The 14319-nt window shown below is 32.4% G+C and overlaps 1 protein-coding gene across 1 annotated transcript in view; it reads right to left on the bottom strand.

Annotated features, from left to right (window-relative positions):
* Window positions 1-5490, bottom strand: part of LOC127723918 (zinc metalloproteinase dpy-31-like) — a 67111-nt gene extending 61621 nt beyond the window's left edge. The window contains exon 1 of the mRNA XM_052230636.1: window positions 5485-5490. Coding sequence (XP_052086596.1) covers window positions 5485-5490 — 6 coding nt within the window. The remainder of the gene's footprint in view (window positions 1-5484) is intronic.
* Window positions 5491-14319: the final 8829 nt, after the last annotated feature.

Here is a 14319-nt window from a genome sequence, read left to right as displayed (position 1 = left end):
CTTTAATGTTTTATGCTATTTTTCTCTTTTCATTCTTTTTTTTCTTTGCTCCTTATTCTTTTTCTTTATACGAAAGCATCCAATTATTATAAAAATAAGGAGATGTGGCATGATTGCCAATTAGAAAACTATCCACCAAAGTTCAAATGAAGTGTAAAAAAAAATTTTGGACTATTATTCTCTATTATTTTAACCTCATTCAGAATCTACTGCAACGATATACTGGCATAGTCTCTTATAATTCTGTAGAGGATATCTACGATATATGTTTGTAATGTTTGATATGAGATAGATTGAATGAAACATTGAATTCGGAATTGTGAATGACAGTTAAAGTATGAGCTGGACATTCTAGTAGATATACCGCGAAAAATTAATTACGCTGCAAGTCTATTAGAGCATCTATAACTTTCAATGATTGCATAAAACTGCAATGGTTAATCAATATATATTCACGAAAAATCACTTTTATCCTGCAATCAGCCAACTATTGTACAAATACGAGGAACACAAATTGGTACCCCCGCTTCCACGTTGAGTAAGCGGTTATCTGAATATTTCTTTTGGCGTAACAATTTATTTGGGTGTCCTCTTCGCGGTCCGCGTTTGAACTAATGTCGATTTCTATGAAGCTCAGAGACAACTGTTTGCAGGATAAAAACAATTAAGTGCATAGTCGGAAATATATAAAGTAGATCTGAAGAGAAAATATCAACTATTTATTAGCAGATATTTCCCTTTTTCTTTTGACAGGGAGACGGATTAATATAAGGGAAACCTTGTTTCCGAATCCCTTTGTATTTTCTGTATATATTACTGCATTTATATGTATATGTCATGTACATGATGTTTTTAAAATAAAATATTTTTAAAGTAAATATATAAAGTAAATGTTCAGCGAAAATGGACGTCACACTAAACTCCGAAACATATAAATGAACCAAAATTAAAAAAAACATACAAGACTAACAAAGGCCAGAGGTTCCTGACTTGGGACAGGCACAAAAATTTAGACTATCATGTTTAGAACTACCTAATGATAGCTTTAACTTACAGTCTAAGACACATGCTAGGATAGTCACTCATAATATATTCATTAAGTCGGTCGTACAATATAATGAGGGATATATCTTACTAAAATAGGATGCTTTCTACAACCAATCGTGTATACGTCAACGAAACATCAATTCAACGACATAAAAACCAGAGACATCCGTAAATCAACATACGGTCTTCAACGATAGACCAGTAAATATGCAATGTGTCGATCTAAATCGCCTCGAGTCTGAGAAAGTAGCGAATACATTCAATGAAAATAACACTTTATAAAAATGTTATCATCAGGAACGCTTAAAGCTTAACATTTGAATGCCAGGGATGTATAAATACGTAGAAACTCTAAGAGCTACGTGATCATCAGTCTGCATTTTAACTGAGATATAGAACCACTAATTCGGACCCAGTCTGAAAGAACATACAAGATTTAAACCAAATAGTTCCTATGCATAGCTGTAACTTTGTCAATAAGTAAAACATTTGGGTGATTATAGTATGAAATGAAAGCTTAAGAACTTGAGATCCGGTTGTAGAACTCTTGATGAAAGTTTCTCATGAACAATACAAAAAATATGTAAAATTAAAATAATAAGGCACATTTGCCCTGTTGTTCAGATCAGAAGTACATTTGTGTGTACTATACCTAACTTCTGGAAACGCTCTAATATATGCAATTAAAGGTGTGATGATTTTTTTCAGCTCAAGTCAGGATAAGGTATAGTTTTGACACGAAATGACTGTCACTTCATTTGACTTCAAGACAAAATAGCAATGAATGCTTGAAATTGAAGAATTTAACAATGAAAGCAAAAAGGACGAGGATTATAGGACTTCGGACAGACACAAAAACATGTGTTTGGATTTAACAAGTTTTTTTTTTTAAATCTCAACCTTACTCCGTTGAATCATAATTCTCCAAAATGATGATTCGTGATTAAGGATATATCAATTCGGCACTTTTTCTTTCCTCCTTTCCGACGCTTCAGCGGAAATGAATTATCAGGGTCTAATGATCATGAGTTACACACAAAGCAAACACGTACTTGAGAATGTACATGTACTTTTGTTTAAAGAATAAATTAAAAAATGAAAAAAAAATTAAGTTTTCATCTTTCTGATTCACAGCCATGAATAAGAGTTAATAAATTGTTACAGACTTACGTTGTCCAGCTGCGCCATCGAATTATAACTCCTTGTGACTGGTACAGTGGCACAAAACGATTACAATAACAAATGTCAATATATTATTTGTCATACAGTTATTTGATAGGCTAAACATTGTGTTTTGTACATATTTGTTTCTATTGTAATTACTTTTTGCATCGTAATTTTTAAAACAATGGTTGTTATATACGTAAATAATACTGATTTCTTTCCTTTTTTGTATTGATCAAAAAATCATTTATTTTGTTTTACTTATTTAGTTAACTGAGTTATTTCTTTAAAATTCTTATTTAGCATTCGACATGTTCGATTTTACACAAGAAAATGTTTTTCTTTTTCTTTTAAATATTAACGAAAGAATATTTTGAAATAAAACATGTTTATACAAAGGAGTATAGTTTAGAAATAAATCAAAAATAAGTTCTATTTGTTATGATACAACAGTTTTATCAAAGTTAAACCGTCTTAGTAAGCAAAGCAATACTTTAAGTCATATGCCTTCCTGGCTTTCAAATGTAAAAGGTTCTGGCGTTCCTGATGAAGATAAATCCAGAAAAGCGCTTTGGACGCACGAAATTTATAAAGCCTTATTTTCTTTTACTTAAGGTGGTACCTAACACTACAGGGAGATAACTCTGTAAAAATCAGCTAAACGTTTTAATCATGTTGTATTGTTAAGGAAATATCAAGATTCTCAATGATCAAAATTAGTGTTTGTCAAACTGCTATATAACCAATGAAATTTTTCTGATAAAGTGGTTGGTGGAAATTTTTTGAAATTTTTATATTTTTGTCAAAGGGTCAAAGTAAACATTTTGTCAAAATTTTATGAAAATTAAACGAGCCAAATTAATATTAGTCAAGGTGTTGGGTACCACCTTAAGAGCGAATGTAATAATTTAAGCACTACTTTTCATTTGCCTCATGCAGATAATGAATACAAAGATTTATTATTTATTATTTATATTATAATTTATTTGTAATACTTCATAAAAGAGAAGTAGATGAAAAAACACAAAACAAGGAGAAGAAATTACAAAGATAATAACAAAAAAAAAACGTTAGTGGAAGATATATAATCGATTCCATGATAAGAAGAAAAAAGACAAAAAGAAAAACAGTAGTTCACAAAACTCTATGCTCAAACTAAAAATTGAACAATTATGTCTATCAAACCAAAAAAAATGGGTGGTATAGGTGCTTCGGGGGGGGGGGGGGGGGGGGGGGTGGGGGGGGGGGGGGGGGGGGTTCTGCAGTTCCTGAATATACGTTTTGCGAGAGAAAAACGCGTAATGAATTTTTATCGTCTATAACTTGAAAATTATGATTTTTTGGGGCTTTTTTTTTAAATCTAAATCGAAATAATTGTTGTAATGGATATCTTACCAATAGGACCCATATCCTCATATTGAGGTTAATGTGGAACACCCACCGCTATAAACTCCATTCAAGAAAATATAGCACGTATTATGTAAAATGCAAAATAAACGCTCAGTTGGGGTAAAATGATCAAGAAAATAGGACCAACTCATGATAATATCTCTGTTAAGCCAGGGACTGTCATGATAAAAAAAAATACAACTTTTATCTCAAACATTAAAGTTCAATTTCTTATTTTTGCGTTGTCTTTGTGTATTTCATTTATGTTATTATGTCTAAACCCTACTTGGGCCGATGGACTATACAACATGCGGAGGATTGAATTTCTTTCAATCCCACGTCATAAATCATTGCTTCTTATTTTTACATAGATATTTGTGTACCTAATTTGAATTTATTTATACTGTCATGATTGTTTGTAATGGTAATTGTGTGCTGTGTTTGTTTTCTAACAGGTTTCCAGAGGGAATGCGCTATTCTCCTTTATGTTTTAAAATTGTATTTGGATGGCACTTTTCATATTCCTTATAATTAATTTTCATCATTGAGACAGTAATTCCTTAATTTAAAAAAAAAATGTTTAATTGTTTCTTAATTCATTCTTTTTCAATTCATTTTCTCCTTGATCAAGTGCAAATACACAAAATGTTTAATTGAAGGAAAATGCTACATAAATGTCAAATTGAAAAATGTACTTCTACCAGGTGTACATACTCTCAGCAAAAATAGATGTACTTTTAAACAAAAGGTATTGTGTACAGGTAATTAAATATAATTTTATTATGACTTGTTAGTTCAAATTTAAAATAAAGTGCTGGCCTGATATGCATAAAACTACTTAAGTTAAGATATCCAATCGTAGTACTAATTTATCGTGGGACATGTAGACAAATCCGTCCGTTCGGAACAAATCTTAATTTAAGTAATTTTATGCATCTCAGCCCATGTACATTGTCGATTTCTTTATTGTCTTTCTCTTGTATATTTGTTTTCAGGTCTCGTGATCTCACGTACATCTTTTAAAAAAAAAAAGGCATAACAATTATCAAGCTACTAAAGATAGAAAGTCTTTCATGCATCTTTCTCGACCGTAATTTAAAAAAATCTCTGATAACATGACAACAGTCTTAACTGTTTCCGGCTATACGACATTCATGGAATTCAATGTTCATCTACAGTTTCTAACAAAACATATTAATCATTGTGGGTACATTTGAATAAATTCCATTTGGAGTTGCAACTGGAAGACAATTTAAAACTATTCTTCTTGAAATGAAATACGCTACCATCGAAATGTAATTCTTCCACGTAAAGGAAGGTCTTGGTTGTCAGTTTGTCACTCATACTATCAGCTGACTATAGATTACTATCTTTATTGTTTGAATTATCTCCCTTCTTATATCTTGAGTATACTAAAACTTTTTAATAAAGTATCCACTGCTGAAATGCAGTACACAATTTCATCTTTATACTTCGATGCTCACATATATATCATAACAAATCGTATGATATCCGAGCATGGAACTTTTCTTTAATTAAAGGACACCAGATAACATTTTTTATATTATGGTATGTAAAAGTTTGATATCGATTTCAGCGGCAAGAATCAAAATTCTGGAATAACACTCAACAAGTACACTCGAGATAGAACCAAATATAGATAAAACAATTTGTGAGCACGATTGAGATATAAAAAGAAACAGAACATTTGAAAACCTGATCGACAAACATAAACGTTTACTGCATGGTACGTTGTTTCTCCAACTTTTATTGTGGACACACTATGCGATTTTTGCATGAATACAAATTTTACTTCGATATTGTATACATTTATTCCCATCTGTGCTGCAATCTTTATAAATTAGAGAGCTTTTCTGGACTTACCTTCATTAGGTACAACCAACCAAAACTTTTTGAAAACTAGAATGTATAAAACTTTGATACATGAGGCGCTTTATTACATGTAAAAGCTGCAAAAAAAAACGGATCGTTTTACTTTGATTTTACACAGAAACTAATACCATGTGAGAAAGCCATTAACTGATAGATAATTATTATAAACAAAATGATGATTTTTGTTGTAATTGGCTTTGAACTAGCTTTTGACTAACTTTTGTTAGCCTTGTGTGCTTTTAAAACTTTGGTTCATTTGTATGTTTCGGAGTTTAGTGTGGCGTCCATTTAACTGAACTAGTACACATTATATTTAAGAAGCCAGCTGAAGCCTGTCTTCGGGAGCGGGATTTTCTTGTTGCGTTGAAGACCTATTGGTGGACTTGGACTGTTTTCCGCACTTTGGTCGGCTTGTTGTCTCTCTGACACATTCTCCGTTTCTATTCTCTATTCTATCCACTAACTTAGAGTACTCCCACATCTGTACAATGTACTTTGTGTCTTTAGTGTTTTTGTTCGTTGTTTGTTTTGTCTTTTATCGGTCTGTTGAGTTATAATAGATATAGGAAGATGTCTTATGAGTGCCAATGAGACAAGTCTCCATCCAAGTTACAATTTGTAAAAGTAAACCTTTATAGGTCAAAGTACGGTCTTCAACACGGAGCCTTGGCTCACACTGAACAGCAAGCTATAAAGGGCCCAAAAAAATTACTAGTGTAAAACCATTCAAACGGAAAAACCATTTTCAACTGATTTTTATAGTTTGTTCTTATGGTGTTCTGTTACTCCACTGCGGGATAAAAGGAGGGTCGGACGTCCGCAAACATGTTTACCCCACCTCATTCTGTATTTGACTGTCCCAAATCAGGGGCCTGTAATTCAATAGATGTCGTTTCGTACAATATATCATATTTGTTTTTCGTTTGCTGTTTTGAACATAAATCAGGCTGTTGATTTTCTCGTTTGAATTGTTTTACATTTTGTTATGGCGGGGCCTTTTATAGCTTGCTATGCGGTATGGGTTTTTCTCATTGATGAAGGCCGTACAGCGACCTATAGTTGCATACATATTCGTCATTTGGTTTCTGGTGGATAGTTGTTGCATTGGCAATCATACCACATCTACGTTTTTTATATTATTTCGATTATTGTAACTTGCGATTCCGATTATTTAATTTCTCACGTTTGTTACTTGTTTCATAACCAAAATTATTTAAACTTTCCTTCTCTATTCTATACTGTGCTATTGTCATACAAAACACTTAAATAACAGTCAATTCTTTTAAATGTGAAAAGAATATTGTAACGTGATTTTACAAGAAAAATATGTAAATACATATTCAAATAATATCGAAATATAACATCTTTATTCAAATCGAAACAAAGGACGTTTATCATTTTAATATTAATATAACATCAAAATTCAATATTTGTGTCAAAATATTGACAAGAAAAATGTATAGGAAAAACTTAACTATTGTGAATTAATACAACCGATTATTCTTTAAATAACTATTTAAACTATATGAAGTGTCTGACCCTTAACCTTTTGATGACGACAATTGATTAGAACGTCAACGTTACCCTCTGATTCCACCTGTTTATGCAATCTTATAAAAGACTATAGAAATCGATTTCAGGTCAAGGGACAGTAAATAGGCTATGTCACAGGTTTTGGTAAAATTTGCATACAACTTTTGCTCGTTGAGCTATTACTGAAAATCGAAAAAAACATTAATTCAATTATCTCTTTTATTTCCTAAAATATTACTAATTGATTTATTTCAGAATAGGTGAACATTTGTATAGAAAGCACATTAATTGACGAAAACCGTTTTAAATATGATTTTAAATCATAAAATCTCCAATTTTAAATCCATAGATTTTCCTTAGAAAATCATATGTTGTTGATAAATAAAATTCCGTTTTGATTACATAAAACAGTTTTATGGTCACCGACTTGGATATTCTAGCAATAAGATTTACAAATTTTATTGTAACATCTCATCTATAAAGGGAAAAAATATAAAGAGAGCAATTCAAAATCATATTTCGAGGAACTACATACAAGATCATTGGTTATATAGATCTTCTCACCCTTCCGGCGCACCTGTGATCACCCCTAGACTTGGTGGGGCTGTAGGTGCATCTGAGAGTTGCTTTAGTCTTTAGTTTATAATGTAGTATTTTGTTAAGGATGTTCGCTACTCTGTTTCAAAATAATAAGCTTTTTAAAAGACTGTTATAAATTGATAGTATATAAATAAAGGAACTAAAAAAGCAGATAAAAATGAAGGGTCCGTGTGCTTGTTTTCGAGATATAAGCCATTGAAAATTTGGCGGGAAATGATTCTCTCTAGATTTTTCATACATTTAACATTGGCACCTTTTTTCTATCTAAAAGTATAAAAAAATAACAAGGATTTAATAAGATTTTCAAAGATGGCATTTTAAACTATATTTAATCAAATTATGAAAAGAAAAGTAGGGGTTAGTGGGCAAAATTTTTTAATGGCACTACATGGATAAAACCAGAGGATTCCGAATACCTGGCAAAAATTCAAAAACAAGAGGAGCGAACATCCTTAACTTGTTTGGTTTTTTTTTGCCATGATAGTGTTGTCAGTTTCTCTCGACTTGTCAGTTTTAATCATTCTCTTAGCGTCTTCCGCCTCTCTTTCGTAGACCATTAATAATGGCCTCATATGAAATATCAAAATGAAAACAGGGGGTGAGGCCGAAGGCCGACTATCCTTTGGATTTTACTAAACCTCTATGGATCCGTAGGGGGTCAGTAGTGAACCGTTAAATGAATTTATCGCACATTGGACTTTTCCTGCTAAGTTATACAAAATAAGCAATGAAATACAAAAATATTAATCGATGACGTCACCATCAATAGTAAACGTGCATGACGTCATGAACCCCACATGAAATCCACTGACCCCCTACAGATCCATAGGGGGTCACCATGTGACGGCGTTAAACCAATCATAACGACATAATTTACCCGAGGTGCGATAAGAAATATTAAAATGAAAACAGTTTTTTTTTCTGGCTAAAGTTTAGACAGGGCAGTTACCAACAAACATTGCAAAACAAAATTACACACAACACAGAAAATTGAAGCAAAACAAGACTTCATTTAAAAAAATCATTTGCGGTAATTTGAGGATCATAATGATGACTTCTTTCCAAAAATAAAATGTCAACTACCCATGGAATAGACATATATAATAAATAAGAAGATGTGGTATGAGTGCCAATTGCATTTATTTGACGGAAAGGTATCTGGCAGCTAAAACATTTCAGCTCACCTATTTGCAAGGGTCAATGTGAGTTTTTTCAATTACTTTGCGTCCATTTTTTTAACTATGTGATCTGGTCAATCTGTTATAATTGTACAATTATAACAGATTGACCAGATCACATAGTTTTGTCTTTCAAAATTTTCATGAAAATGACAGTTTTTTTAGCTCCGTATATGTAAAAGGTTCTATTCAACAATGCAATGTTATTTGGTAAATAATTCTTAATTGATAATTCACAGTTTTTTCAGCTCCCTCTGGCAAAGTTGACCTTAGATTGGTTCGGCCATTATTTTAAGGTCCGTTTTTGGTCATATAGCTCTTCATCTGTTTCAGTCTTTAAACAACCTTGGCTTTCAAATATTCGGCGGCGTTCCTGATGAAGGTAAATCCAGAAAAGCTCTTTTAGTTCTCTGTGAACTGTTTTGTTTGTCTTTTCGTCGTATTCATGCACGGAAAGTCCAGCGGAGATATAACTAACTAGTGTGTAAAAGGGCTGGTTGGTGATTGGAACATATTTAAACGGTTATTTGTGTTTATACTGCAGGAACAAAAATAAACAGTTTTATCAACTCAAAACGGACAACAATCAACCAAATTATTGGTTAGCATACATCAATCAACATTTTGTTCTTTTGCACTTTCATCAAAGTTCTATATTTTGACTTTTTTATTGGGCAGAATGTCTATAGTTAAGCATCATTGATATGAAATCTTTGACTGAGTAATAACATAAAATTAAAAATTGTTTGCTGGACGTCAAGTATCAAATATTTACACATATAATGCTTTCTTGTATGATAATGGTCAAGAAATATATACTTGTTCTCCTGGAGAAAGCTTGTGATTGAGTCCCATTTATTAAACTGCTATTGTATAAGAAATTTAATGCTGATGCATGTATACAGCACGTGATTCGGGACAAATCCAAAATGTAAATGTTTTATAACAATGTTGACTAAAATTAATATTGTTTAAGAAAGGTATCGTTTCGTGTCCTGTTTGTTTAAAGTGTCGTTTTATAAACATGGCATAAAACATTCCTTCTATTAAGAAGACAAAGCATGAAAGGTTAATATCAGAAAATAATAGTTGTAAACTTAAATAGAATTTTTAATCTTATCCAAAAGTTAAACACCCATGCCTTTAAGGGCTTTAGGTCGAGGACAATATGTTTCTATCACCACTGTATTATATACAATCAAGCTATCTTGCTGAATATAAAAGTAAGGAAAATGTGGTATGATTGCCAATGAGACAACTAACCACCAAAGTTCAAATGAAGTTAATGTAAGCAATTGTAGGCAACTGTACGACCGTCAACAATGAGAAAAACCCATACCGTATAGTCGGCTATAAAAGGCCCCAAATGAAGCCTATTAGAAACACGAGTTTTTGAAGCCTAGTAGAAATGACGATTTTTATAAAGTCTATTAGAAAAAGACGACTTTCTGAAGCCTATAAGAAATATGCTACTTTCTGGAGCCCATAGGGGAAAAAACCCTTCTAAAACCTTTTAGAAATAGGCGACTTGCTGAAGTCTTTATTAGAAATAGGTTATTTTCTTAACACTTTTCCCCTGTTTCTAACATTAAATTGTATACTTATAATATTATGTTATTTTATCAGCTTACTAGTGTTAAGCATTTATATAATCTTGTTGACATTTGTAGATCTCAATATTTTTGAACTTTTGTTTCAAGCTAAAAACGTTGCATTTCAAGAGCATTTTTGTTTCATTCACAAAAATATTGATTATAAAAATAAATGATTGATGCCATTAATTTTATAAATCACACACAAGATCATCATCACCAAAACCACATAAATTCTGGAAATTTTTAAGGTGGTACCCAACACCTTGACTAATATTAATTTGGCTCGTTTAATTTTCATAAAATTTTGACAAAATGTTTACTTTGACCCTTTGACAAAAATATAAAAATTTCAAAAAATTTGAACCAACCACTTAATCAGAAAAATTTCATTGGTTATATAGCAGTATGACAAACACTAATTTTGATCATCGAGAAGCTTAATATTTCTTAACAATACAACGTAATTAAAACGTTTAGCTGATTTTTACAGAGTTATCTCCCTGTAGTGTTAGGTCCCACCTTAAATCAATTTTCGGTTTTATTTTTGCAATTAAGCCTTATCAGTTAATTTTAAATATTGTTACCCTTTTTCTTTTTGTTTCTTGACTCCCCCAGATACACTGATTTCTGAAGATAATCTTATCAACATAAAACAATACAAAGATGTCTTAGTATATATTATACAATTTAATTGTCACCTGTACACCTTTTGGTATATTGTGTAAACAAACTATTTTATGTCAAAATTAAATATGTACATATCGTATTAATAATTTTGGGTATACGTGAATGTTTATCCTTATGAAAATATTATGATGTTGAAATAACACAAGATATAATGACCAATACCTGCGTCATACCACATGTGACACTGATAATTCAATTTGATGACCCCATATGTTATTGACGCATTAATTTGAATACGTAAAATTCACTGATACAATTTTTTTTATCATTTTAGAATATATAGGTACAGTACTACAGGAGTGGATCTACGGACTTCCGAATTACACGAGGCTCAAACTGAGAAATAAAGTTTATGTTGTACAGGTTTTTCTCGCATTCGTATACCCCTCTTACAGGCACACACTTGCATCTCTTTTACCAGTATATGCAAATGCATTTTAAATATAAATTTTGGAATGTAGAATTCTCCCAAAATTACATTTTTTGGAATTATGAATATTCACACTGAGCCAGTAAGAGTATTTCTTGACTCAGTTTTGGATAACCTCAATATGGAGCATTGAATACAGGGTATTATACATCGTATAAAAACTTATTATTTTAAGAACACTGTATCAACAATAAATCTTATACATGTAAATACTGTTATAAAATGACTGTCATTGTTCACTGCAAAAGACAGGAATAATGCCAACGTGTATAGACAATCACGTGAAACATCGAGACAATATCAATTCGACTCACAACATGCTCCGTTTTCACCAGTCAGCTTGAAAACAACAACAATAAAACGTTCAAAAACAAAACAATCCAAAATATCGCAAAAACAAACACCAAAAAAAAAAACAAACAAAAAAAAACAAAAACAAAAAAAAACCCAGCTAAGGTATAATATAGACCTATGTTTTTGGGTAATAATCTAAGTACATGTACTTCGCTTAATCTTTAGTCAGCATCGAAATTCTCAAAAACATGTATCGATGTCATAGAATTATCACGTCAATATGTTTGTATATTGATTTATTCCGCCATACGAAGGGATTGTCGTTTGGCTGTGCGGGATGTACAAATATGCAGCCAATTTTGTTGTTAAATCAGAGACTTCTGCGAAAACAAGCCACACTCTGAAGTCTTTTAAGTTAAAGAAAACCTGCGGCAATTCTGTTCGGGGTCCGTAGGAGACCTGTTCCAAGGTAAAATATGAAATAAGTAGTCCACATTACGTTGATATAAGCAACTACCTATCCCTATCAAACATACTGTACCCTTTTTCAATGACAGGTCGAATAACGTAATGACCCACTTCACCGTTAATTGTTACTGTCCTCAAAATGCTTAACGAATTTGTCACTGAACGTAACGCAAGCAACAATATTACGGTGTAAATGTTTGATTAAAATTAATTAACTTCATCGCTCAAATTATAAAATATTTATTTTCATTTTTTGGTTCATATCGAGTTACTTGTGCTCTATATTTGCTTAGAAAATTACATGAAATGTTACAACTCTTTGAAAGATCAATAGGTTCCTGTTGCAGGACAAAACGTTTGTCCCTATCCAGCACACCTTCATTTTCCAGAGACAGTCCAAGATGTTCACTCTACAGGTTTTCTCTCGTGACGTTGTGTCCAAATTTGGGCACTTGTCTCTGATGATGTACTTAATCAAAGGCGTTGCTGAAATCCAGACGTATCACATCAATTTGATGGTTCTTGTTGAGGCTTCCGGCAAGGTCTTAGGTTTCAGTTGGTCGTTGCTGGAGCCTAACATTCTGAAACCAGTACTGTGTTGTGCGTCGGTTAATATGTCATATGTGTTTTGTTGGTCGTTGCTGGAGCATAACATTCTGAACCCAGTACTGTGCTGTGCGTCGGTTAATATGTTATATGTGTTTTGTTGGTCGTTGCTGGAGCATAACATTCTGCACCAGTATTGTGCTTTGCGTCGGTTAATATGTTATATGTGTTTTGTTAATAGATGCTGGAGCATAACATTCTGAACCAGTACTGTGCTGTGTGTCGGTTAATATGTCATATGTGTTTTGTTGGTCGTTGCTGTAGCATTACATTCTGAACCAGTACTGTGCTGTGCATCGGTTAATATGTCATATGTGTTTTGTTGGTTGTTGCTGTAGCATAACATTCTGAACCAGTATTGTGCTGTGCGTCGGTTAATATGTTATATGTGTTTTGTTGGTCGTTGCTGGAGCATACCATTCTGAACCAGTACTGTGCTGTGCGTCGGTTAATATGTTATATATGTTTTGTTGGTCGTTGCTGGAGAATAACATTCTGAACAAGTACTGTGCTGTGCATCGGTTAATATGTCATATGTGTTTTGTTGGTCGTTGCTGTAGCATAACATTCTGAACCAGTACTGTGCTGTGCGTCGGCTAATATGTCATATGTGTTTCGTTGGTCGTTGCTGTAGCATAACATTCTGAACCAGTATTGTGCTGTGCGTCGGTTAATATCTTATATGTGTTTTGTTGGTCGTTGCTGGAGCATACTATTCTGAACCAGTACTGTGCTGTGCGTCAGTTAATATGTTATATGTGTTTTGTTGGTAGTTGCTTGAGCATAACATTCTGAACCAGTTCTGTGCTGTGCGTCGGTTAATATGTCATATGTAATTTTTTGGTCGTTGCTGGAGAATAACATTCTGAACCAGTACTGTGCTGTTCGTCGGTTTATATTTCATATGTGTTTTAGGTTTTTTGACAACACTACATAATATATTTTAGGATATTACATCATATCGGTGTTTATGAGATGGGTCTGTAGTTAGTGTGACATGGTTGGGATTATGCTTATATTTAATACCTTATTACATCATGATGTTTTAGGTTATTTCATACACGGACTACGTATAGCTATTGTCTGTACGATTTGGTTAATAATTGAAAATCAAACAAAGAAAAACAAAATGAGTTCCTGCTGTCAAATTTTAATATTGATGCCAATGGGACTGAATTACTTAACTCTAATAATCATTTTGTAATACAAAAAGGGGGCGGTTTATAAATGTTAGACGTGTAACAATATACTGCTATACTCGATTATATTAGTGCAGCATTCTAATGGGAACTGTGTTTTTGTATATGAATATTTATATGCCAATATATGTAAAGAAAAGTCGCTTTTTCTTTCCATAAAAGAAAGAGCTATCCAAATAGATAACGAAGTCATCACATATACAGGATCGAGTACAAAACATCTAGGAAAAGTGGGT

Source organism: Mytilus californianus, unplaced genomic scaffold (assembly GCF_021869535.1).
Source record: "Mytilus californianus isolate M0D057914Y unplaced genomic scaffold, xbMytCali1.0.p SCAF_13, whole genome shotgun sequence".
In the NCBI taxonomy this organism is placed as follows: Eukaryota; Metazoa; Mollusca; class Bivalvia; order Mytilida; family Mytilidae; genus Mytilus; species Mytilus californianus.
Note: the sequence above shows the minus strand (reverse complement) of the source record. Positions and strands in the feature narration are given on the sequence as shown.